The 27375-nt window shown below is 38.7% G+C and overlaps 1 protein-coding gene across 3 annotated transcripts; it reads left to right on the forward strand.

Annotated features, from left to right (window-relative positions):
• Positions 1-492: 492 nt before the first annotated feature.
• On the forward strand, positions 493-25664 carry SDHAF4 (succinate dehydrogenase complex assembly factor 4). 3 transcript variants are annotated; one of them, XM_008684823.2, is made up of 4 exons: positions 493-640; positions 13281-13430; positions 21838-21967; positions 23706-25664. In XM_008684823.2, exons 1-3 carry the CDS (start codon positions 577-579, stop codon positions 21945-21947), a joined length of 324 nt encoding a protein of 107 aa, XP_008683045.1. In that variant the 5' UTR covers positions 493-576; the 3' UTR covers positions 21948-21967; positions 23706-25664. The 3 variants fall into 3 exon arrangements, with proteins under 3 accessions (XP_008683045.1, XP_008683044.1, XP_040499542.1); XM_008684822.2 differs by having other exon boundaries at positions 21838-25664; XM_040643608.1 differs by lacking the exons at positions 21838-21967; positions 23706-25664 and adding an exon at positions 14130-14595.
• The last annotated feature ends 1711 nt before the right edge of the window (positions 25665-27375 follow it).

A 27375-nucleotide genomic window follows, 5' to 3' on the forward strand; every position in this document is an offset into this window, starting at 1 on the left:
CTTGCTCTGCTCTTCACTCGAAACTGTCATCTTTCAGGTCATCTGGTCAATGAGTCAGAACTGACGAATTAGGAGCTCACTGAACAACTAGATAGTTAAAAAACAAAAGAGAACTGAAAAAGGAAAGAAGGCTACTATTAACACCGGCATAAGAGTGAAAGGTATCTTCATCTTTGTGTACTATAAAACGGATTTTTCAAGAGACGTCTGCCTCAGATTAAGAGGAATATACGGAGTTATTCCCTCATCCAACCTCAGCCATGATTTGGGATTTTAATCGACACGGAGGTCAGGGTAGTTTGAGTCCGTCTTCGCGAGAACCTGACGCCCTCCATGCCGCTTTCTCTACGGACAGCCCTGGACAGGAGCACGGATTCCGAGGCGGAGCTTCGCCTCGGAGCTCCCGTCCCGCCTGGTCACACGCAGGCCCCACCCCTCCACACGCAGGCCCCACCCAATCACACGCAGGCCCCGTCTCACGAGACCTCCGCCCCTCCTGTGGGGTGGGCCCCGGTTGGCGCCGCTGGCTCCTCCTCTCCCTGCTGGGCCCCGGAGAAAGCTGCGGGAGTTTGCGCCATGAGTGTATCAAGGCTAGCTCTGTTGCTTGGCTGCGTCCCGGCCACCGCGTGGAGAGCGTCAAGTAAGGCGTCCGGCTCCGGGGCCGAGGTCGCGGGCGGGGTCGCGAAGGCCTGGCGCCGCGAGAAAGTCTTCCTTCGGGGGAAGCGGCTTGTGTCCCGGGCGTCTGAAGGCGCCGGGTGTTGCAGAGCTTCTCATCTTCGGCTCGGCCACCCACGTCTTGGCCCTGGGCAGGTCCCTTCCCCATCCCAGATCTCAGGGGTGGGACTAGGGCTAGAAGATCACGCAGGTCCTTCCAGCCTGGGCACCTGCTTCCTTCCGGTCACACTGGTCGGGAAGGGCAGCAAACCTTCGGGGTTGTTTACTTGGGAGCTCTCTGGGCGCACTATGCTTTGGTGCTCGTGAAAAAAAAAAATGGAAAAGAGGGCCCTTTGGGAACGAGCCATTCAATTACATATTTAATTTACATCAAAAAGGTTTTGTGGCAGGGTAGAGTGTTAAAAATGGAAAAGTGCAGAGGTGGGTCAAAGTAGCAAATTAGTATAATAAAAATCAGATGAAGTCAAGAATTGTTAATACAAAGGAAGTATGCATGCTTTCAGTAAAAACAACGTTTTTAAACCCATTTTTTGTTGGAAAATTTTCTCAATATTTTAGGCTTAACCCACAGAGTATGCTAAGCATAGTTTTAATTGAGGACATCCTGAAGAAATTGTTTAAGTTGAAAACAGAATTACTGCCCCTCATAGTAATGGGTCCCACATGTCTATGCAGTTTGTTTTCTGTAATCATTTCTCCCCCAAACATGTTACTTGTTAATTGTAAACATTTTAAATGGTCCAGGAGTGAATAATGAAGTGAAAGTCCCACTTTACCCAAACCCCAAAGTAATAACTGTAAATATTGTTGTGTGTTCATTCACCATCCCTTTCTCACTTGTGTTAACAACTTAAGAATGAAGTATTTGATACCAAGAATGTATATAACACGTGTAAGTTATGAAGCAAAGCTTACATTTATGAACTCATTTTCCAATTTAAGAAATAGCAGTTCCCCTGTTCTTCTTCCTGAGGCAGTTGTTACTTTACATGGTTTTGGTCTTCATGGAAATGACTTCTTACCATTTTTATTTATTTTACTTGCTTTTTTCTTCTAACACTGTATTTCTAGATTCACCTATATTGATGTGTGGGGTTATAGTTAATCATTCAGTTGTGAGAATATATTGTACAGTTTTTCCATTCTTCTTCCCAGTGGACACTTTTGTAATTCTGGAAACATCAGTATTGGCTGCTACGCATTCTTGTTATGGGTGTTCTAATGCAAGGAGTGGAATTCCTGGAACATATGGTATAGGCCTTTTCAATTTTATAATACGATGCCAAGTTGTAAAGGCATTTCCATGCCTACTGGCAATTAGATTCCTACCAGCAGGAACATGAGTTCTTGTTGCTCCACATACTTGTCAACATTTGCTAATCATCAGAAAATTTCATTTTTGTCCGAAAAGGGTGTTGAAATGGAATGTCATTATGATTTTGTTTCTGGATTTTATATCCACTATCCTAGCTAAATTACTTTCCTCTTTTAACTTCTCTGATTAGAGAAGTTAAACATCTTTTCAAATATTAGCTTTTTTTGGTGAAATCTCTTCATTTTCTTAATAGATTGTCTTTCTTATTTATATTCTTCACATATATTTTAATACTAAACCTTTTTTAGTTATGTAAATGGCAAATTGCCAGTTTGGGGGCTGTTTTTGTCACTCCTTGGTGTTTTCGTTTTTTTTTTAATCATATACAACAGCAGCAGAAGAAAATAACGGATCTGCATGTGCAATCACACAGCTTCAAAAGAAAGGTGTCTTTTTTTTTTTTTTTTTTTTTAAGAAAGATGTCTTTTAGGGGCGCCTGGGTGGCTCATTCGATGAGCGTCTGCCTTCGGCTCAGGTCATGATCCCAGCGTCCTGGGATGGAGCCCCACATGGGGATCCCTGCTCCGCTGGGAGCCTGCTTCTTCCTCTCCCACTCTCCCTGCTTGTGTTCCCTCTCTCCCTGAGTGTCCCTCTCTGTCAAATAATTAAATAAAATCTTAAAAAAAAAAAGGTGTCTTTTGATGAACAGATAATCATTCATAATTGTATTGTAATCTTGTCTTGATCCTTTTGTTTATTGTCAGTGCTTTGCGATCTTGTCTAAGAAAGCCTTTTCTACCCTAAAGTCAGTTATTCTCCAGTATTTTCTTCTCAAAGGTCTATAGTTTTGCTTTTTACATATAAGCCTTTATTCTACCAGGATTGATTTTTATGTATGATGTGAGGCAGGAAACCAATTTCATTTATTTTCCATGTCAGTAATCTGTTGTCCCAGGTCCATATATTGGGCCTTTCCTTCAATGATATAATGTCAGCTGTCTTTTAAGTTCACATAAACATCTAGGCATGGGTTTATTTCTTGGCTCCCTTTTTAGTTCCATTGATCTATTGTCTATTCCTGTGCTGATATCACCTGTCTTAATAACCATACCTTTGTAATAAACCTTTTTTTTAAAAAATATTTTGTTTATTTGTCAGAGAGCACAAGCAGGGAGAGCAGCACACAGAGGAGAAGCAGGCTCCCCGCTGAGCAAGGAGCCCAATTCGGGACTCCATCCCAGGGTGTTGGATCATGATCTGAGCTGAAGGCAGATGCTCAACCGACTGAGCCACCCAGGCATCCCACCTCTGTAATAAATCTTGATAGCTAATAGAGTAAATCCTCCCATTTTGTTTTTCAGAAGTGCCTTGGCTAATCTTAGGTATCTGCTTTCCATATCAAATTCTTAAAAAAAAAGTTCCTGCTGGGATTTGATTAACACTGCTCAGTATTTTTTTAAATTACCATTTTGTGATTGCTGCTTATGTATAGAAACATAACCTACTTATTGCTTTTGTATGCTGTAACCTAGCTAAATTAGTTTATTAATTTAAATTATTTGTAGCTAGGTGGGAGAGGTATTTTGCTAGGTAGACACTTATATTAACAGCAAGTAATGAAAATCTAATTTCTCACTTTCCAATATTTATATCTTTTTCTTTTCTCTTGTTTTTCTGACTTGCTCAGATTTCTAGTACCATGTTCTCTAGAAGTGATGATATCTTGTTTGTAATTGTAAAGGGAATGCATTCGTATTTCAAGTGTCATATTAGCTGTGGATGTGCCTTTATTAGGTTAACAAAATCCTATGCTATGTCTAGAAGGGTTTTTATTGTTGTTTATATATTTGTCTGGTTTTTAAGACTGAATAAGTCTTGAAATTTACTGAATTCATTTTTCTTCGTCTTCTCGGGGTGATTATATCATTTTTCTCCTTTAAATCTGTTGAGTTGGTGAACTGTAGATTTTTCTAATGCTAAGTCACTCTAGCATTCCTAGCAAATATTCAAATTGATCATGATGATTATATTTTTAATATGAAGTTGGATTTGGTATGCTAATATTTAGTTTAGAAATTGGCCTGTAGGGGCACCTGGGTGGCTCAGTTGGTTAAGCGTTCGTCTTCGGCTCAGTGTTATGATCTCAGGGTCCTAGGTTCGAGTCCCGCATCCAGCTCCCTGCTCAGCAGGGAGTCTGCTTCTTCCTCTGCCTGCTGCTCCCCCTGCTTGTGCTTTCTCTTTCTCTGTCAAATAAATAATAAATAAATAAAATCTTTTTTAAAAAAAAAAGGAAAGACGTTGGCCTGTAATTTTCCTCTTTTGCAGGTTCCTTTTCTAGTTTTGAAGCATAAGTTATTCTAGCCTCGTGCAGTGAATTCAAGAGTCTTAGGACCGTTTTCTCTTGTTATATTTTGTTTAAAGAAATCATTCTTTGAGTGTTTGGTATAAGTCAAGTATAAACTATCTGCTCTTTAAGGGAAGATTTTAAATTACTGGTTTAATTTCTTTAATAGTTATTGCATTGTTCATCAGGTTTTCTCTTCAGTCAGCTTTGATAAGTTAAACTTTTCTAGAAAATTGTTCATTTTGTATGCTTTTGTTATGTAGGCATAAAGTTCCCTTTTTAAAAAAAAATGTCTGCTCTCATAATTATGTAGTCTCTTCTCTTCATATTATTTATTTTGCTTTCTCTTGTTTTTGTCTTATTAGCCTAATCAAAGACTTCACAGCAGTTTTAATCTCTCAAGGGAACCAACTCTTGCTTTTGTTGATTCTATCATTTATATGTCTTATTTATGTTATCATTTTCTTAACTGGTTATTTTCTTTCCATTTTCTGTGTGTCTCCCTCTTTAAAACAAAACTAAAAACATGGAAATGGTGCATCTCACATGGCTTAGTTTGGGCTACAATAACAAGTTACCGTAGACTGGGTGGTTTAAACACCAAACATTTATTTCTCACAGTTCTGGAGGTTGGGAAGTCTAAGATCAAGGTGCCAGGACATCTGGTCTCTGATGAGAGCCTGCTTCCTGGTTTGTAGATGGCTGTCCTCTCATTGTCTCCTTGTGTGGCAGAGAGCAGGAAGCCACAGCAAAGGGCACTAATCCCGTTCGTGAGGGCTCCACCCTCATCACCTAATTACCGAAAGGAAGCTCCACCTCTTAATATCACCACATTAGGGGTTAGAATTTCAACATATGAATGAGAGTGGTGAAGGGGGCTCAAATCTTCAGTTCCTAACACTGGTCTTTTTTTTTTTTTTTTTTTAAGAAACATGGTAATGGTAATGGAGCTTCTTATAGGAACAATATGTGGCTGAATTTTGTTTTGTTTTGTTTTTTGGAGTTTGACAGTCTGTACCTATTTAACTGGAAAGTTCGGTCCATTTATTATAGTTATTGATATAATTGGTTTTATTTCTACCATCTTACTTTTTATGTCTTCTATTTGTCATACTTGGTTTGAATTAAATATTTTCTTCTTCCATTTTTTTTTTTCCTCTGCTGGTTTGGAAGATATACATTATCTTATATTGGTTACCCTTAAAGTCTAAATGCATACTTAAGGAAATCTAAAGTTAACAACTTCTCCTGAACAATACAAAGTATAAAAATGCTTTGAATTCACCCACCCTCTACCTTTTGTTGTTCAGCCTTTTAGGTGTGTATATTTGTGTGTTCTCGTGTATACGTTGGGATGGGATTGTGGTTTTGATAATACCCCATCACAGTTATTATTATGGCTTTATACAGTCAATGAATAAAACTTTCATTTTCTTTCTGTTATTATCTCACACTTTACTTTTGGGGTCATTTTCTTAAATCACTTAGAAATTCCATTCATGACTGTCTTTTTGTGATTAAGTTTCTTAGTGTTCTTTTTTATATAGGTTTTACTTTTAATCTGAAAATCTGGTTTCTTTCACTTTTTGTTTTTGAAAGGTGGTTTCAGTGGGTGTATCATCTTCTCATGGCTCTATCTTCTGGCTTCTGTTATGGCTATGGGGAAGTTATCTGTCCAGTTTTTGTTCCTTCATTAGTAATCTTTTTCCTGGCTGCTTCTTAGATCTTCCTTTGATCTGGTTTCCTTGTTGGGGTTCTTCATTTTACCTTGTGTCCAGATGTACTTTTTTTTCCCTTTAATTTGGCATTTCTTTGTGCTTCCTGTATCTGTAGATTCCTCTCTGTTGTATTTCTCATGGTTTTTCCACCATCTCCTTGTGGAATCATGATTAAACAAACATTTGTTAGACCTTCTCATTTTATCCTCCATATGTTTGAACTTCTCTTTGGTTATTTTCATCTTTGTCTCTATGCTTTTTCCTGCATAATTTCTTCAGAACTTAATTCTAGATCACAAATTCTCTTCTCAACTGTATCTGTTCTGCTATTTAGCCCTTTTACTGAACTTTAAATTTAAATTGTTGTATTTCTAAACTTCTTTGTGTTTTAAGTTGGCCTTTCATAGTCTTACTCATTTCTCCTTTTTGCTTTTTTTTTTTTTTCCTTGAACACATTAAGTAGTTATATTCTGATTGCAGTGATTTCAGTATGTCAGATGGTCTGGTCCTGTTTGTTGATTTCACTGACTCTTGCTTGTGATGGCTTGTTTCCTCAAATTTTACTGGGATTCTCTCTTGAGACTTGCATGAGACAGGGGTTGAGAGGGTATTTCTCCACAGAGGATTTGCTTCTGCTCTTCCCATGTGTCTGGAGCACTTCACCTTGACTTGGGTCCACTTTATATAAGATGCTCCCCTTGGGCGTTTTTGGACCTTGCAGGTAGTGTGTAATCAGGCATAAACATAGGTGTGGCCAGCCAGTAGTTTCAAAATCTCTATAAGGGCTTCTTTTTTTTCATCTCCACTCAGAACCAAGGTTGAGATGGATACTTGTCCTTCCTTAACTGTTCTCTTTATTAACTGGAAGCTTGCTTGTAGCTCCTTGCTCTTTTGACCGGCAGCATGAACATCACCTGGAGAGCGTTAAAATGCAGAATCTCAGGTCTCGCTCAGACCTCCTCCGAGTCTGCATTTTAACAAGATCCTCCGGGTGTTTTATATGCACATTAAGATCTTCAGGCTCAATTTCTCTTCTGAGTGCTGAGCCTCCTCGAGTCCTGGCCTCTAATAGGCTTTTTTTTTTTTTTTTTAAGATTTTTAATTTATTTATTCAACAGAGATAGAGACAGCCAGCGAGAGAGGGAACACAAGCAGGGGGAGTGGGAGAGGAAGAAGCAGGCTCATAGCGGAGGAGCCTGATGTGGGGCTCGATCCCAGAACGCCGGGATCACGCCCTGAGCCGAAGGCAGACGCTTAACCGCTGTGCCACCCAGGCGCCCCAATAGGCTTTTGTTTTGCTCAGGCTCAGAAGACCTCTCTCCCTGCTGTTCTGGAAGCTCTGTACCCCAGCTCTAGGTGAGAAAGACACAGGATATGTAGTGGTTTAAGTGATTGGTTACCTCACTGAACAGCTTTGTTAGTTTATCATTTTATACTTCCTTAAAGGCTCTTTGATTAAGAAATTTTTGTATAGTTGTTCAACCGTTTTAGATGTTTTATAGCTATAGGTTTTTAGGCATCTCTAATTTATCAAATTGCCAGAAGCAAAAGTTTTGAAAAGTTATTTGTTGTTTTGATTTAATGGTCATTCAGTCTTTTTTCCTTTGCTCTTACTATTCTTTCAGAAGGTCATCTTCTTGCTTGTAATGTACTTGTAAACAGAGTTCTAAATAGGCTTTGGATAAGGCCAAACCACCCCTTGAAGAAGAAGACATGGGCTTTATGGTGGTGATTTCCTTGTTTCTCAAAGGATGATTTTTGCTTTAAATTTGTCAGCCATTGTCCATGCAGTTGAGGTAGTCAGAAACTTGCTGAAGGCCAAAATGTAACACGAACATTAATATACAGCTAACTTTTGAGCACTGTCGGGGTTAGGGGCTGACCCCCTGTACCATAAAAAACCCACGTATAACTTCTGACTTCCCCAGAACTTGACTACTCATAGCCTACTATTGAATGGAAGCCTTATGATAACGTAAGCATTGATTAACACCTATTTTGCATATTGTAAGTATTATATGTTGTATTCTTACAGTAAAGTAAAATAGAAAATAAATGTTCTTAAGAAAATCATAAGGAAGAGAAAACACATGTATAGTACTGTACTGTAAAAAATTCACTTATTAGTGGACCTGTGCAGTTCAGACCTGTGTTATTCAAGGGTCAGCTGTAATTACTCTTGCTTTATACCTGCTATTTGATAGGCAGAATCCACAGGAGTGGCTCTGGGTCTCCCCTTCACCTCTTTGCTAATCCTTATGATCCGATAGACCCTTTTTTCTTGTCTGCCCTGCAAGCTACTTGTATGTGCCTCACTGCTGCCACCCCTGCCAGGTGGCTGTGCAGGGACTTGTTTCCAAAACTATAAAGCGTGTGAGTACCAAAGAGCACAGTGTCCCCTGTCTTATCTCGTACAGCACAGAAATGAGAGGAATTCCCCTCCTCCCCGTTCTGTCACACTGTTACCTATCTACAGAGTTCTGTTTAGGCCTGCGTGGTCTCCAGTCCTTTGAGGAAACTGGTCTTTTAGCTTTTCCTTGTAACCTTTGTTTCTAAGATAAAGTTCCTTCAGAAGTACTCAAGGCCAGACCTACAAGACTAGTTTCTCAAACTTCTCCTTTGCTACTCGTCTCTCTTTTCCCACAGTACACTGATGTTCCTTTTCTTTCCTCAAAACCCTTTTGCACATTGACTTCTCTGTGCTACAGTTAGACTCAAGTTACTATTCCATTCAGTGTGTGTGCAGAGACATACATATTACTTCATTTCTCTGAGCTAGCCTGCAGGGTAAGTAGAGGTACCCCCATTCTGGGGGGGGGGGATGCAGACTCAGTGAAATACAGGAACCTTCTTAGGGTCGGTCACGTTACTAAAAGTGGTGTGGCTGGCATTAGAACCCAGTGTGATTCTAGTGCCCTTAGTTTGCCAGTTTTTGTTGGTTTTGTTTTTGTTTTTGTTTTTTTTTTTACTTGTTCGTTGTATTACTGAAGGAAAGGGCCAAGCTGGTGTAACAGTTCTGCTGATGGGATGGGCAGGACAACTCTGCTTTGACAGGTAATTCAGGATCTGTGTTCTTTTCATCTTGTTCCTCCACCATCTGTAGGGCAGTGCCGCTGATCAGCCCCATGTACAGTAGCTGAGTTTTACTAATTAGTTACAACTGTGTTTCTTCCGAATCATTGGACGTATGTTCTGAATGGGCACTGTCTATATCATACAAGTTATTAAATATTCTAAGTATCACCTTGCCCTGGGTTTTGTCCACATCTGCATGGTTGAAGCTGGGTCACTGCCATGTCTGTATTATAACCCAAGGAAATGGGAAAAGAAATCCAGGGCAGTCAGCTTGTTGCAAAATTGAGGCAGCCTAATATTTGCACACGTTACTTACAGTCACAACCCATTGGTCACCACTTGGACACGTGGCCGCTTGGCTGCAGGGGAGACTGGGAAGTGTCATCTTTAAGCGAGTGGCCTGGTGCTCAGCTTATAGCAAATGAGGTGGGGGTGGGATTCCTAGAACTAAATGAAAGAAGGGAAAAGGGGCTACTTGAAACATTAGGCAGCTTCCACCACATCTACCTAATGTCACTTTTTCAGAAAATAATTGTGTTCAAATTGAACAGAATTACTGTAAAAGACTGTTAGACCTGCCCCATTGGATTATTGTGAGGTTTAATGAGGTGTCATGTTTTCAGCCCCTAGTACAGAGCCTGGCACATAGTAGGCATCTAACACATATTTATTATTTGTTAGTTACAGTTAGTATATCTGCATCATTTAAGAGGCAAAATTTTTAGCTTCAGATTTTGTCGGCATTATAATTGGTAGTCAGGACTATTTTGTACCATTTTTATGATTTTGTGTAAATGCTTAGGAATTTCTACAGATTTGAAACATACCAAGATTAATTTTTACACTGAATATTATTACAGGCTTTGAGTTAAGGATTTTTTTTGATTTGCAAAAACAACCAAACCTAAAACAGAAAGTGCTAATTTATTGTATTGAATCGAATCTGAGTGCACAGTAGCAGGTGGCTCCTGGTGTCTGTTAAATACTTGGCTGATTTTAGGCTACAAAGTGAGTTATTTGATATACAATAAAACAGACTTGTTTGGTAACCAGATGCAGAATCTAGTTATTAGCCAGAAGAGATGAAAAATCTGCCCACATTTAGAATCTAATTTGTAACTATTAAAATTCTTTCTGTATATCTGTATTAATTATTACTGAATTATCATGGCTTAGAAACAACCTTTCATGCTTTATAAATTTGTTGTAGATTTTTTGATGGATAGATAGTTGGACATTAGATGACAGACAGAAGTTTCTATTGTGGAGGTTGGCTAAACTTCCTAAATTGAGATATATTGATGTCACATTCTAAAGAATCCTATATTTCAGATAAGAAGTGACTAATTAACAAAAATCCCATGATTTAGACTGGAAATATCTTTCCATTGAGTATGGTTCACCAAAATTTTCAACATAATATTTTTTAAATAGTCACAGTAAGCCAAGATCATATTGTTACATGAAATATATTAATATAATCAGAAACTCATAGGTCTGTGTTTTCCATTTCTTAAACAAAAAGAAATGCTGCCCTAAAAGATATTATTACAGATTTTTCTCTTTAGCCTTTTAGTATATGTTTAAGTATTATTATGAGGACATAAGAAAAAATTCAATACACCCTTAGATATTGAAGTGGGAGTTAGAAGGCAAAATGGCCTGTATTCTAAATCAATAAATAAGTAAAAATGTTAAATAAATAGCTTTCTATTTTAATGCATATGGAAATTTTTGTTGATCCACAGAGTTTTTCTCAGCCAATTAATATCACAAATGTAAAGTATTTTATATAAATGAGCAGGTAGATGGGAGAAAACTATATTAATTCTGTAGATCATTGTCATAGCTTTATTAAAACATTCAGTTATGTATTTATTTTTTTAATCCTTGTGTTTTATGGACCCTTGGATCTGTGGAAGAATGATAGTTTGTATTCTGATTGGTCATTCAGACGATAATTTTCCTACTCCCTGAGCTGTCTGCAGTATATATGCAAATGAACAGCTTGATGTACTATTTCGAAATTGTTAATACAGTTTGTATGTGATGTTAACTTTATGTAATCTTACAAACAAGTCTTACATAAATTCCGAGTTGGCTGTGAAGGGTGTGTATGTATAAAAAGATTATATATATGTATATATATATGTATAAATATTTATGTGCATATATATTTGTGTGTGTATGTACATGTGTGTGTGTATATATATAATTTTTAAAGTAATTTTTGCACCCACTCACAACTCTGAGATCCACAATCATGTGCTCTACTGACTGAGCTAGCCAGACACCCCATGTATAATTTTTTAAAGCAGATGGTAGGGTGTTGTAGTGATAGCTAGAATATGAATTAAATACATGTAATGAAAGAAAATTCTAATTATATGTAATGCTACCAGCAGCTTCCAGATAATACGATGATGATAATATTAGATAAAATTTGTCACAGTGGTAAAAGCTTTGCATGAATTGTCTTGCTCAATTTATTTAAACACGTGATAGGTACTGTTACCTTCAATTTAGAAGGGAGGAAACAGATTTAGAAAGGGTAAGTTACTTGACAAATGTCAAACAACTAAAAGTGTTTGTATTAGCTTCCTACTGCTGCTGTAACCAGTTGTCACAAACTTAGTGGGGAGGTGAGAAGTCTGAAATGGATGAGAAGTGTCTGGACTGAGATCAAAGTGTTAGGGCTGTGTTCTTCTGGATGCTCCAGGGGGAGAATCTCTTCCCTTTTCCAACTTCTAGAGGCTGCTGAAATTCCTTTCCTCCATTTTCAAAGCCAGCAGCATCCATTAAGACTGCCTCATGCTGCCATCCCTCTGGTTCTCTCTTCCAGTTGTCTTTTACCCTTTTAAGGATTCTTGGAGCGCCTGGGTGGCTCAGTCGTTAAGCGTCTGCCTTCGGCTCGGGGCATGATCCCGGTGTTCTGGGATCTAGCCCCGCATCGGGCTCCTCCACTGGGAGCCTGCTTCTTCCTCTCCCACTCCCCCTGCTTGTGTCCCCTCTCTCTCTGGCTGTCTCTCTCTCTGTCAAATAAATAAATAAAATCTTTAAAAAAAATAAAATTAAAAAAAAAAAAAGGATTCTTGTGATTACAGTGGACCCACACAGCTAGTCCAGGGCAACTGCTCTAGTCGAAGGTCATCTGATGAGCAACCTCAGTTCGAACTGCGACCCAAATTCTCCTTTACCATGGAACCTAACCTCTTCATAGGGTCTGGGTGTGAGGTTCCAATCATCTTTGGAAGCCATTATTCTGCTTACCACAGTGGTATAACTGGAACTGGTCCCCAACTCTGTCTGTTTCTAAAACCATTCCTTCAGGAAGTTCAACACCCAACCCTGAGATCATTTTTTTCAGGGTGGGGTTTTGCATTTATTGAACATGATCTTAACAAGGGTTGGATCACTTTCAGAGCAGTTTAGAAAGTTTAGCTTTGTCTATATGACCTATAGACAAAGTGATCTCACTTATATGTTGTAAATGCCTGATACATTTTTAAATGTTTTTAGGATTCAAATATAAGAACATGAAATACAGTCTCTTGTAATTTAAATAGTAAATATTGTCATTAAAACTTTGTACTACTTAGTAACAATCATCTCATTTCTGGTATTCGGGACATTGCTTTACACAGGAATCAGTATTTTATTTATTTATTTTTTATTTTTTATTTTTTTTTTAAGATTTTATTTATTTATTCGACAGAGATAGAGACAGCCAGCGAGAGAGGGAACACAAGCAAGGGGAGTGGGAGAGGAAGAAGCAGGCTCACAGCGGAGGAGCCTGATGTGGGGCTCGATCCCACAACGCCGGGATCACGCCCTGAGCCAAAGGCAGACGCTTAACCGCTGTGCCACCCAGGTGCCCCAGGAATCAGTATTTTATATATAAGTTTTTACAATTTTGATAATGGTTAACTAATTTATTTTAAAGCTCTTCTTTTTAAACTGATAATATTGGTTGCCCCTGAGGAAGGGAAATGCCTGTGTGGAAGGTGGAAGAATTTTCACTGTATGTCCTTTTGTACTTTTTGTACTTTGATAAATGTGAGTGCATAAACTAAAAACAAATAAATAGAATTGTTAACTTTTTAAAGTAAAATAAATGAACAGCTTCTAATTTTTCACTGTCTCCACTCTCCAGGATCACCCCTTCTATGTCATTCTTTGAGGAAAATGAGTTCTCAAGGAGAAAAATCCAAACCCGTTAAACAATCTCTTAAGAAGCCAAAGTTACCAGAAGGTCGTTTTGATGCACCAGAAGATTCTAATTTAGAGAAAGAACCACTGACAAGTGAGTATGGGCATACCTCACAGATACTACGGGTTTGGTTCCAGACCACTGCAATAAAGCAAATATGGCAGTAAAGCAAGTCAAATAATTTTTTTTTGGCTTTCTCAGTATGTATAAAAGTTATGTTTACACTATACTGCAGTCTATAAAGTATGCAATAGCACTGTGTCTAAAAAAACAATATATGTACCTTAATTTAAAAATACTTTATTGCTAGAAAATACTAACCATCATCTGAGCTTTCAGTGAGTCATAATGTTTTTCTGGTGGAGGGACTTGCCTCAGTGTTAATGGCTGCCAACTGATCAGGATGGTGCTTGATACAACAATTTCTTAAAATAGGACAACAATGAAGTTGTTTACTCCTTTCATGAAAGATTTCTCTGTAGCATGAGATGCTGTTTGGTAGCATTTTACCCACAGTGGAACATCTTTAAAAATTGGGGTCAGTCCTCTCAAACCCTGCCACTTCTTTATCAACTAAGTTTGTATAATATTCTATACCCTTTGTTGTCATTTGAACAGTCTTCCCAGTATCTTAAACAGGAGTAGATTCCATCTCAAGAAACCACTGTCTTTGCTCGTCCTTAAGAAGCAACTGCTCAACTGTTGAAGTTTTATCAAGAGATGGCGGCAGTTCAGTCCCATCTTCAGGCTCCACTTCTAATGCTACTTCTCTTGCGGTTTCCACATTTGCAGTTGCTTCCACCACTGAAGTCTTGACCTCCTCAAAGTCATCCATGAGGGCTGGAACCAACTTCTTCCAAACTCCTTTTAATGTTGATATTTTGACCTCTTCCGATGAATCACACATGTTCTTCATGGCATCAAAATGGTGAATCCTTTCCAGAAGGTTTTCAATTTACTTTGTCTGAATCCATCAGAACAATCATCACCTATGGCAGCTACAGCCTTACAAAAATGTATTCCTTAAATAATAAGACTTGAAAGAGGAATGACTCCTTGATCCACGAGCTGCAGAATGGATTCTGTGTTAGCAGACATGAAAACAACATTAATCTCATTGACCATCTCCATCAGAGCTCTTGGGGGACCAGGTGCATTGTCAATGAGCCGTCATATTTTGAAAGGAATCTTTTTTTCTGAGCTGTAGGTCTCATCAGCGGGCTTATGATATTCAGTAAACCGTTGTGTTGTGAACAGATGTGCTGTCATCCAGGCTTTGTTGTTCCACTCATGGAGCGCGGGCAGAGTAGATGTAGCTAATTCTTAAGTGCCCTAGGATTTAGGGAATGAACACTGGCTTCAACGTGAAGTCACCAGCTACATTAGCCCCTAATAGGAGAGTTAGCCTGTTCTTTGAAGCTTTGGAGCCAGGCGTTGACTTCTCCTCTCTAGCCATGAGTCTTTTTTCCAACAGAAAGCTGTTTCGTCCACATTGAAATCTGTTGTTCACTGTAGCCACCTTCATTACTGATCTCAGCTGGATCTGGATAACTTGCCGCAGCTTCTACGTCAGCACCTGCTGCTTCACCTTGCACTTTGATGTTAGGGAGATGGCTTCTTTCTCCGTATCAGCAATAAGTCTGTTTGCTTTCTTATCATTTGTGCATTCACTGAAGTAGCACTTTTCATTTCCTTCAAGAACTTTTCCTTTGCCTGCACAATTTGGCTAACCGGTTGTTGCAAGTGGCCTAGCTTTTGGCCTATCTTGGCTTTCAACGTGCCTTCCACATTAAGTTTAATCATGTGGAGCCTTGATTTAAAGTGAGACACTTGTGACTCTTCCTTTCACTTGAACAGTTAGAAGCCATTGTAGGGATATTAATTGGCCTAATTTCGGTATTGTTTTTCCCAGGAAGCGGGGAGGTCCAAAGAAGGGGAAAGACAAGGGAACAGCTGTTCAGTGGAGCAGTCAGAGCACATGCAACATTTATCAGTTAACTATTTTATATGGTATGTTTTCTGGTGCTCCAAAACAGCTCTAATAGTAATAGCAAAGATCACTGATCACAGAGCACCGTAACGAATGTAATAATAGTGACAAAGTTTGAAATATTGTGAGAATTACCAAGATATGACACAGAAACACAAAGTGAGCAAAGTGCTATTTGGAAAAATGGCACCAGTAGACTTGCTCATAGTAGGGATGCCACAATTTGTAAAAAAAATTAAAAAAAAAAAAAAGCGGTATCTGTGAAGCATAATAAAATGAAGTATGCTGGTATAGTAAAGCTTCTCTTAATTTTTGAAGTATCAAAAAAGTATTTTAGTTATTGAGAAAAAAGAATGAAAGAAACATGTTATTGTTTATAGTTTTTTATTAATAATAAAACATATTTCACAATGAATAAATTACCATACTGACCTTCACTATGGTTAGGTTTAGAAAGGATAAGTTCCAAGCCCCTCACAGTGATTGACTGTGTTTGTTTTATTTATTATACCCCTTATTCACATGACAAAGTATATGAATTGAGACCTGTTTCGATGCAAATAACTTGAAAAATCACTTAAGTAGACTTTAACAAATGGTTGTGCAGGTTGCTACTGGCCTACAAGGTACTCAGGTGGGGTACCCCAGGGCAATGATGCTGCTGGGCCTTGGAAAAAAATGGACCTTGGGCGTAAACACTGTATGGAAACCAGGATATTCTTCCTCCTTCTCTTGTCCCTGGTCACTTCTCTTCATTGTTTTCTGTCATCAGACTCCCTTCTAAGTCACTGAGTGGAAGGAACTGCTCCTAGCTGCTACTCAGGTCAATAGAGCGACTAGACAGAAAATACAATTGTTTAGTTCTAATTCCAGATTTCTTTTTTTTTTCTTTTAAGATTTATCTATTTATTTGAGAGAGTGAGTATGCACAGGCTGGGGGGTAAGGGGAGGGGAAGGGAGAGGAAGTGAATCTTGAACAGATTCCCTGCTGAGTGCAGAGCTGAGGTGGGGCTAGATTCCCAGGACCCTGAGATCACGACCTGAGCCAAAACCAAGAGTTCGTCCCTCAACCAACTGAGCTACCCAGACATCCCTAATTCTAAATTTCTTAAGAACAGAGCTCATTGGCCAAGCTTGGGTCAGGTGTCTATTGCTAAATCAGAGTGGCCAGTGGGGTGGGTTACAGGTGAAGGTGGTTATTCTCACCGTAGCCATGTGGTTGTAGAAAGAGAAGGGGAGTTTGGAGAAAGAAGAGGTTTTTTGAGAGTGGTGGGGTAATAGACTGAACATCGTTTTGTATTTAGTATATACAAAATTTGGTTCATGTCTTAAATCTCTGTTTTTTAAAGTGCTACTTTATTTTCATTCTATACTCTTTTGTGCCTTTGAATTGTGGAACATGTGCAAGTATTAGCTATTCAAAAAGTATCATTTTAGATAACGTAAATGTAAATATACCAGTTCGAAACCTTGGCAGGGCTGCCCTGCTTATCTCCCGAGAGTTAACCCATTTATGCAGTGAAGCATCCTAGACAAGAAGATATCAACAGAGGATACAGGGACCTATATCTGGAACTCTTTAGAATATAAAAGCTTTTCTTTTTGTTCATTCTTTTAAGTATTTCAGTTCATAGCACTTTACTAAGCCCAGTCTAATAACCAGATCAGTCAGCCAAAATGATGGAGACTTTTAGAAAGCATAATCTAAAGGTAAAATTCTTATTTCATAGTTATAGCCAAGCACAAAAATATAAGAGGAAATTTTTCATTGAAACATCATACACAAAAGTAGCAATCCCAGAAGTAAACCCTCACATATATGCTCAATTGGCTTTTGAGAAGGTTGCCAAGATCATTTAGTAGGGAAAAGACAGTCTTTTCTATATGTGGTACTGAGAAAACTGGATATCCACATGCAAAAGAATGAAACTATACCTTACCTTACACCATATATAAAAATTAACTCTAAATATGTCAAAAACCTAAAATTAAGAGATAAAACTATAAAATTCTTAAATGAAAACGTTGGGAAAAACCTTCCTGATACTGATTTTGACAGCAGTTTCATGGTTATGACACCAAAAGCATAGACAGCAAACACAAAAATATGTAGGTGGGACATTACCAAAATTAATAAATTTTGGACATCAAAGGACATTATCAAGAAAGTGAAAAGAAAACCTACGGAATGGTGGAAAATATTTGTAGGTCATGTATCTGACAAAGAATATCGAGAGTATATAGAAAACTCTTACAACCCCACAAAAACAACTCAATTCAACAATGGACAAACGACTTGAATATGCATTTCTCCAAAGATCGACAAATGACTAACAAGCACTTGAGAAGGTGCTCAAGATCACATTCCTTACAAATCAAAACCACAGTGAGATACCACTTCACGCCAACTAGGATGGCTACAATTTAAGAAAAACCAGAAAACAAGTGATGGCAACAATGTGGAGAAATTGGAACCATCCCGTGTTTCTGGTGGGAATGTAAAATGATGCAACTACTATGGGAAACAGTTCGGCAATTTCTCAAAAAAGTTAGATATAGAACCCAGCCGTTCTACCTCTAGGTATATATCCAAAAGAATTGAACAGATATCTGTATACCTGTGTTCATCGCAGCTTTATTCACAGTAGCCAAAAGAAACAACTCAGATGTCCGTTGATAGATAAATGGATAAACAAAATGTGGTACGTGGAATACTATTCAGTCATAAAAAGGAATGGCATTTTGATTGTGCTACAATATGGATGGACCTTGAAAACATTATACTTAATGAAATAAGCTAGGCACGGACAAATATATGATTCCACTTAAATTATGTGCCTAGAGTAGGCAAATTCATAGAGATAAGGTAGGATGAGGTTATCAAAGTCTAGAGGAAAGGAGAAAAGGGAAAGTTTTTGTTTAATGGGTACAGAGGTTATATTGAGGATAATGAAAAACTTTTGGGTATAGATAGTGTGATGGTTATAGACCATTGAGAATGCAGTTAATGCCACTGAATTGTATACTTACAAATGGTTAAAGTGATAAATATTATATATATTAAATACAATAAAAAAGAAAGTACATTTCAAAAGGTAATCATCTGTTTGACACAATGCTAGGTATTCATCGTTAACTTTTGAGTTGCTGAAATTTATGTTGAACATAGTAGCATCTCTTAGAAGCTGGTCTAGTAAACATCACCAAATCCAGCAAATGCTTTTTTTCAGTCCTCATTCTATAGGAACGTCTACAGGCTTTGGCATTGTTAACACTGCTTCTGGAAATTTCCTGTCTTGGTTTTGGTTATCGTTTGTCCAGTTCCTCCTCCTGTTTCTTGAACTATTTCTCCCTGAACTCTTTTTTAAGCTCTTCTACCACAGAGATTCAGAAATCTGGGTATAGTTCTTCGCTCCTGCTTCTCTTCCTGTGTCCTGGCTCCTGGTTTTGTTGATAACCACCTTAACATTTGTCAAACTCATCTCCTCTTATCCATCCTACCAGTAAAGCCCAAATTCAAGCATCTGTGGTTCTGTTGGTCTGTCTTCTTCGTTTCCTTCCCTCCGGGCTTGTCTCCCTGCCTCTGGTACATACGTCATTCTAAGAAAAGTGTATAAGTTGTCCCTTTGCAGAAAGTAGACTTCATTATTAAGATAATAAAGGAAGATTGTTTGCAGCTGAGCACCCTGTTTGATGCAAGGATGAGTAAGGAAAATGAGATACAAAAATAACTGAACAGGACGTTGTGTGATAACTGGCATAAGAGATATGCAAAAAAAGTTCGGAAGAAAAGTACAGAAAAGATAACATTTGTGCTGGGGTTTAAAGGCACAGTAAAATCTTAAGTAGTTAAGGAATGGTGGGGAGATGTTTCAAAAAAGAGAAAGGTGTGGTCGGAGAGATAGAGGCTAGGGAACATGATACCTGCGAGAGCCGGCCAGTGGGCCTGTTTGGCTGCAGGTTAGAGCACATAGTGGATTAATGGCATCTAGAGCTAGAGAGGTAGGTATGACTCCAATCTGGGAGGGCCTGAAGTACCAGGTTACAGCACATGGGCTTTATGCAGTGGACAGTGAGGAAACTGAATGGTTTTGAATGGAGATTATTTTAATCAGCTTTACTGTAATACAGTGCATATATTAAATTCACCCGTTTGAAGTAAACAGCTTGATTAATTTTAACAGTGTTTATAGTCATGTAACCAACACAAAGTATACAACAGTTCCATCCCACAAGGAGTCCCTAGTGCCTCTTTATAATTAGTCTCATTTCCCCATACCCCTGGCAACCATGAATCTGTTCTCTGTCACTATAATTTTGCCTTTCCTAGGATTTTATATAAATGAAATCATACAGTACATAGTCTTTTGTGTCTGGCTTCTTTCACTTAATGTAATGTGGAGGAGGGATTCTGTTTTAGAAAGATTAATTCATCCTTCTATGCAGATGAGGCTGAAGTCATGAGAGTCAGAAAACAGATGAGTTAGAAAACTCTTACATTAGTCTAGAATGTGACTCGGCATGACTCAGAGTGGTACTAGAGAGAGTAAAAGGTTTCAGAAAACTGCAGGTCATAATGAGGGTGAAAATTAGGTTAAAGAAACATGAGGGAAAAGACTCCATAGACGGTTGCAGTCAGAAAGAAGAAAGCTCAAGAGTGTGGGACTTGGAGAAGGAACATATTCAGGAGATAATGAAATCAAAACAGATGGTGCAAGTGGACGTGAGGATCACTAGGAAAGAGGACCAAGGAGCTCTGTGTCCCCAGTATGTGAGGTTACTGATGTGGGTGTTAGTAGGAGGGATAATGGGGAGAGGCGAAGCTGTGAACCAAGTATTGATCCTATCCAGGAAGATAGAAGCGTCTTTATTACCGGACTGGAAAGAAGTGTTGGGCAAGTGAATGGTGTGGAACTCAAAAGAGGAAAGGCCATAGAGGTTTGGTGGGAGAATGGGAAGCTGGAAGTAGCAGTGAGGCACAGGGATATCTTGACCACTTCTTCCCTAGTGCTGTGGACTGAATTGTCTCCCCGAAATCCATTTTCAAAGCCCACCCCCAAAGGGGTGGTATTTGGAGATGGGGCCTTTGAGAGATAATTAGGTTTAAATGAGTCATGACACTGGGGCCCCATGATGGAATTCGTGCCCTCATAATAGGAGACACTAGAGAGCTCACGATCTTTCTCTCCCTGCCTTGTGAGGACATAGTGAAAAGGGGCCATCTGCAAGCCAGGGAGAGGCTCCACCAGAACCCAGACATGCTGGCACCCTGATCTCAGACTTGTAGCCTCCAGAACTGTAAGAAAGTTAACTTCTGTTGTTGAAGCCACTCAGTCTGTGGTAGTTTGTTACGGCGGCCCAAGCTGACTAAGATACTCAGTGAGCCCCAGAAATATGGGAGACAGAAGAGCTTCCCGTAGAGGCTTTTGGAGAAAGTCCCAGGACGGAGTTCTTTAAAAAACAGAATGATGGGTGGGGAAGAGTTTATTCACAGTGGAGAAAGAAGTTTAAAAATAGGTATATATTTGAACATTTTCAAGGTAAATTCTCTATTTTCTTTTTCCTAGAGAGGGACTACATGAGTTTGGTGATGTTCATTTAGTTTTCTAAAGAGACACAGCTTAAGAATTGGGGTTCTTTCTAATAGCTCATTCCTCTCCTGCTCTTCCCATATACAGAGCAATAGTTTATGGGCTGAGAACAAGACTGCAACCGGAATGTCTGAAATCAAACTCCGTTTTACCACAGTAGTAGCGGTGTGACCAGGGATACCTTTCTGAACCTCTTTGTGCCTCATTTTCCTCATCTATAAAATGGAGGCAATAATTGTTCCTGTCCCATAGGATTATCATGAGAACAAAATGAGTTACTATGAATAAAGTGCTCAAAAGTGGGCCCGACTCAAGATGGGTGGTCCTATTATGAACACAGAGTATTAATAGTAACATCTGTTATGTCCATAAATGCTAGTATCAGCTAACCATTTGCTGAAGCCAAAACCCTATGATGAAGGGCAAGAGTACTCATAGCTAAAATTAATTGAACATTCTTATGTACCCAGCACTGAGCTAGGTCCTTTCCATGCATTTCTTTGTTTAATTCTCAACAGACTAAATCAGGTACGATTGTTGTGTCCATTTTACTGATAACAAAACTGAGGCATTGAGCCAAAGTACTCTTGTTTCAAGACCTTTCAAACCTTATGGATTTGTACTCTATATTCCCTGCATTCCTTACCTTCTCTTACAGTCCATCAGCATATATGCAGCTCACTCCCCACATTGGGGCCTGAGAACATTCTAAGTAATTAATGTAGGTAATAAAGTTCATTGAATATGACAATTGTATCCTAAAGTGTTTTCTCAAACTTGGGAAAAAGAACCACATTTACAGTTCATTTAAAAGATTGCGCCGTCAGTGAAATCTGCTGTAACCCTGTCTTCCAAATTGGCCAAAATGCCTTTCTTGTCTCTGTTGACTACTGTTTTTGCATCTTCCATCTTTCTTTAGAATTTCCAGATGATATTAATCCTGATACCAAAGAAAAAGGTGGTCCCAGAGGCCCAGAACCTACCCGATACGGAGACTGGGAACGAAAAGGACGCTGTATTGATTTTTAAGACACATATTATTAACTTCAGTATCTTTTTCTGAATATGTACACCAGAATTTATTTCCAGTTGTTTTCTTTCTGTATATCCTTTAAGTCATTTAATTTCTATAATGTGTTTAAAAGCATAAATAATGCCTTGAAAGAAAATATGCTGCTATAAATCAAGAAAGGGGAAATAGTTCTACATTAGCACATTAATTTTCATTTAAATATATTGGAGTATATACATGATTAGAGCTGCAAACTCATTTCATCACATTTCAGTTTAAATTAATCATCTGCTTATAAAATGCAAATGTAAATAAAACAAGTTTTAATGATTTTTGTTGCCACATGCTAGGTAATGGTGACTTTTTAAATGTGAGTTAAGTAATACATTATAGTTTGATAAGGTCTCAGTAACAAGAGAAAATCTAACTCCAGAGCCAGATTACTTGGGTTCAAATCCTGGCTCTGCTACTTATTAGCCATGTGATCTTGGATAATTTATTTAACTTTTCTACACCTCAGTTATCTTCATGTGCAAATTGGAGTTAATACTAGTTTTACCTTCTAGGGTAGTGAGAAGATATTTAAATGAGTAAGTACATGTAAACTACTTGGAACAGTGCGTAGCACATAGCTCTCAGTGTGTTAGCTATCCTTCAATCTTAAAGGTATTTTTCCAAGTCTCTAGGCTTTCTGTGGGGAAATAGTAAGAAACCGAGTTTGAAATAGTTGAACTGAAATTGTTTTATATGAATATAGCATTAAAAAATCATTAGTTGGAAAATTCGTGATTTTTTGCATGGATGAACTGAGCTGAAATATATGCTAGTTTGTTAAACATAAAATTTAGATACAGAGGGTCAATATGAGGAAAGCAGGGGATGAAATGGGCCAGCTTAGTCAGTTTTGGCCTTTGGATAACTGGGTCAGGAAAAGTCATGTCCAGTTTACAGATGTGGAAGGAAGAATGGAAACTGCTGGGCTTGCCTAAGGCATCCTGTGCTGTCCTCTGGCCTTACTCAGTCCCAGAGACCGGACCTTCAGCCCCCAGGCTACACTTAAGTTACTTAGGAGGAAAGGCTTTGCAGGGTCTGTGGAAGACAGTGCCGCAGGCTGATAATGCTGTGATATGACTTGTAAATGCGATGTTATTTGAGAAGATTGTAGAAGATTTATACAAGAGAATACACTTTCTTAAAAGTGTATTCTTCTCCGAAACAAACTAAGTAGTGTGGTAATTGTGCCTAGTCATTCAGTCTTTGTATCGGTTCTCTCTCTGTCAACATTTGTTCTTCTCATGGCAGTTACTGGGTTTGCTGCTGAGTGATAACCATATTCCTTTAAAAACAGTCTGTAATTTAGTCATCCTTCAGTTAGCCTACGTTAGTGAAAGTTTTTATTAGGTTAACATTCCAGAAGTACTATGTGAAATTATTTTGTATAGTTTTGCCTGTGTTTGTGGTATGTGATATAGGAGAGACAACTTAGATACTTCAAAAACTAGTATGAAATATGTAACAACCAAAATGTTGTATTAAGATAATAGAATCCTGGAGGCGCCTGGGAGGCTCAGTCGTTAAGTGTCTGCCTTCAGCTCAGGGTGTGGTACCAGCGTCCTGGGACCAAGCCGCACATCAGGCTCGTACATTGGGAGCCTGCTTCTTCCTTTCCCACTCCCCCTGCTTGTGTTCCCTCTCTCACTGGCTGTCTCTCTCTGTCAAATAAATGAAATCTTAAAAAAAAAAAAAAAAAGATAATCCTTAACCTCTGTTAATAGTAACATGTTTCATGACAGCCATCAAATACATAGGTACAATTTGGTGTCATAAAAACATTTGTGATTTTTATGTCCATCGGACATTAACTAAAAAACCTGAAGACTCCCAAAAGATGATGTAGCAGCAGTGGAAATGCATCACTCACATCTCCTCCTGTGGGAAGCAGAGGTGACTGAGAACCCCAGCTGCTGCCCCATGGGATCCACCTCTGTTCCTGCTGAAGCTACACTTCCCGCAGGCTGTTCCCAGCCAATGAATGAGTATGGTGGCCCACTCCCCTGATGGATGACATTGGCTCAAGGACTCCCCATTAGCCTGCCCAATACTTTCTTCAGACTGTGCTGCTGTCTAAGACTCTTCCTGCCCGAGTCTTCTTTCCTTCTCTCTCCCCTTCACAGGCGTCAGACTCTGCCTACTTTTCCCCTTTATAATTCAAAACATTTCCCCAGTAAATCTCCTTTACAATTAATCCCATCTTATCATTTGTTTCTCAGAGAACCCAAACTAATGTGTAGTTTTAAAAGAACAGCTTATAAAAGAACAACTTATAGACAGGTTTTTAGAAAATGCCACAAAGCTTGTGGCTTTTTCTAGTACAGTCATAATCTAACCATTTAAATCTTACATTGCTTGGGAATTTCTGGGAAATTATACGCTGTACATTTATACAGAAGACTTGGACCATGGAACCTTTGTACATTTTAGGTGTTTTGGTGAAATTGAATTATGTCCATCATTTTTCTTATTTTGATGGCAGTTGCTGTGAACTACTATGAGTCAGAATCTACCGTTACCTATTACTAAACTTGAACAACCTAAAGCCATATTCTGCAAATAAATAACAAATGTTCATTGGATGAATAGTATGGCTTACAATGAATAAACTTAGTAACAGTAATTGTTAATGATGTATCAGCAATTTTAATGATACTTTCAGAACAGGGCAGTAATTTTTATAAGTAGAAGAATGGCAGTGGACTGTTAACCAATACTGATTGATCGTTTAGGAAGGAGAGTAAAATGAAGAATTCCTGAGTTCATTCTTGCGTTCAGTTGATTCTTTCTATTTAATCAGTGATTGTTCAGATATTCTGCTAGGCTCTGTGTATTTGGTGACGAATGAAACAGAGCCCTTGCCATCCTGTCATAATGTCTGATGGATTTGATTTACACATGAGAACAATGATAACTGAAGGCTAAATGCATTGCAAGTGACTGTACTTCAACCCAACCAAACCTAAGGGAACTTTCTATGTTTGATGAGGCTATCACTTTCTGAATTTTTGTTACCAGATGACTCTTCAGAGACATATGTGTTCACCTTTTAAAATCTAAACTGATTCTGTGAGATATGAATCAAGTCAAATATTCATTCTGTGATCAGTTGCGCTCTGACCTTGCCACGTATCAGATTGACGTAGCTACTGACCAAGAAGAGGTGGAGTGAACAGAGTGATGTAATGAAGATTCTTGGACCTGTAAAGATCCCTCAAGCCTCTCCTGGCTCCAGAAGAGCATTTTTGGTGGGCCTCCCTCTGTACAACCACTGGAACTGAAGCTGCTTCTTACTTCCCTAAGCCAGGACTGGCTGCTGTGAATGAAATATAAAGAATATTGAATGATCCATGCACAGGAGGGAATATATGAATATTAAGAAATATTTATGATCATTACGTATTTGGTGTTCTGTGTCCTCTGGGGACTTTGTTCTAAGTCTTCCTCCTTGAGATCTTTCATTTGTAGAAACAGATACTGCTTTCCTGACCCGCGCAGACTCTGGCCGGGGTTCCAAAATGTGCTGCTTTTTTGCATCTCCCTCCTTTTCTTTCTCCCCAGTGGGGGCAAGACTGTGTATTCTGTCTAAACCTACTTCTCTCTTATGATCACCCAAATCTGGATGGAAAATTAAAAAGGTAACTTCTAATATTCAAGGTTTTTAGATAAAGTAACAGAATCTACTCTGTTTCAGGACTCTTTGGTCTTAAGGCCCTCTTATGCTCTAAAACTCTTTGGCGGTCCCTAAGTTGTTTAGGACCCCGAAGAACTCATGTTTATATGTGTTATATCTATTGATATTTACCATATTAAGAATGAAAACCAAGCAATCTTTAAAATATTTAATTAATTTTAAAAAACTCCCATAATTGGGGCACCTGACTGGCTCAGTTAGTAGAGCATGTGGCTTTTGATCTCAGGGTTGTGAGTTCAAGCCCCAGCTGGGGTGTAGAGATTACTTAAAAATAAAAATCTTAAAATAAAAGATAACCCCATAATAAACCCATTACATGTTAACATAAAATAGCATTTTTTGGCAAAAATAACTAATCTTTCCAAAACAAAAAAAATTAAGAAGAGTGGTATTGTTTCATATTTTTGCAATTCTCTTTTATGTCTAACTTAATAGGAGGCAGCTGTATTCTCATATCCTCTTCTGCATTCAGTCTGTTTTGATACTGTTTTGATTGAGGTGTATTGAAGAAAAAAGCTGGCTTCACACAGATCCGAAGTTAGAAAAGGGAGAATCTCACAGATCCCCTGAACTGGACCACACACTTCCAAGAACTGCTGAGCTAATTTAAGTAGGAAGGAGGGTACTAAATGCAGACACTTTGGAAGGGTGAGCAGAACAGGCTAAACCTCTAAGACCACATTTCAGACCCGCACAACAGCGCTGGCTGGAGAAAGGAGCTGCTGCCTCAAATCCTAGTCGGCTGCATCTCTTCCAGGCAAGAACCCGCCATGGCCACCGCTACGGACCCCTGAGGCCCTGAGGCTGCTGCCAAGCACACTGACAAAATGAAGTCTTGGTAGCATTGTCCCCCCTCACCTAACCTATTTCTGCATCATTGTCTTATGTGGGTGGACACTAAAGCCAGATGTCTGTCTACCCTAGTGGAAGATAGGACATGTACTTTCACCGAATTCTGTGTGGGTTTGGGAGGCTCCACACTGGGGAACTCGCCAGATGTAGAGATGGCGTTTAGAAGATTTTGTGCAGATGTTACTTGCTGACCGCTATCATCTGAGAAAACTAGTTGGGAATCAGCTTTATTGGGGCATCAAAGTGTAACATATGTAAAATATAATGTAGACATGTAAAAATAAGGTTTGAGTGATCCCTAAAATATGTTAAATATCTATTCCTGCTCATTTGAAGAATGCTTCCATAAAGATTGGACATCTGAGCCTATAATTTCTTTTTATGACAGTTACATAGCCTTGGTTAATGAATATGAACATGAGTTATGTGAAAGTTGCTTAAAATTCAGGAACAGCCCATATTCACTTAAAATACAGTCTAGATATATTTAGGCCCTGCATTTCTAACTTGGTCGTGGCAAGTGGAATCTTGTCTAAAGCCTTGAAACTGCAAGTACTCCTAATTAGCTGTTGCTAGTAAAAAGGAATCATGGACAGATTGAGAAGGGCGTTTTTTGTTGATGCAGGTGTGAGAAGGAGATGAAAAACAAAGGGACTTTTAGAAGCAACTTAGAATATTGGAAGCTGAAAACATGCAAAGGAGAAAACTAGGGAAATGTCTTTGCAGAGTTGTCTTTAGCCCCTTTGGAAAAATCTTATAAACTGAGATGTTACAGACTGGACTGTAACCATTATCTTTTTTTAAAGATTTTATTTATTAGAGAGAGAGAGCATGAGTGGGGGGAGAGG

The sequence above is a fragment of the Ursus maritimus genome, unplaced genomic scaffold (genome assembly GCF_017311325.1).
Source record: "Ursus maritimus isolate PB19 unplaced genomic scaffold, ASM1731132v1 scaffold_29, whole genome shotgun sequence".
Classification (NCBI taxonomy): Eukaryota; Metazoa; Chordata; class Mammalia; order Carnivora; family Ursidae; genus Ursus; species Ursus maritimus.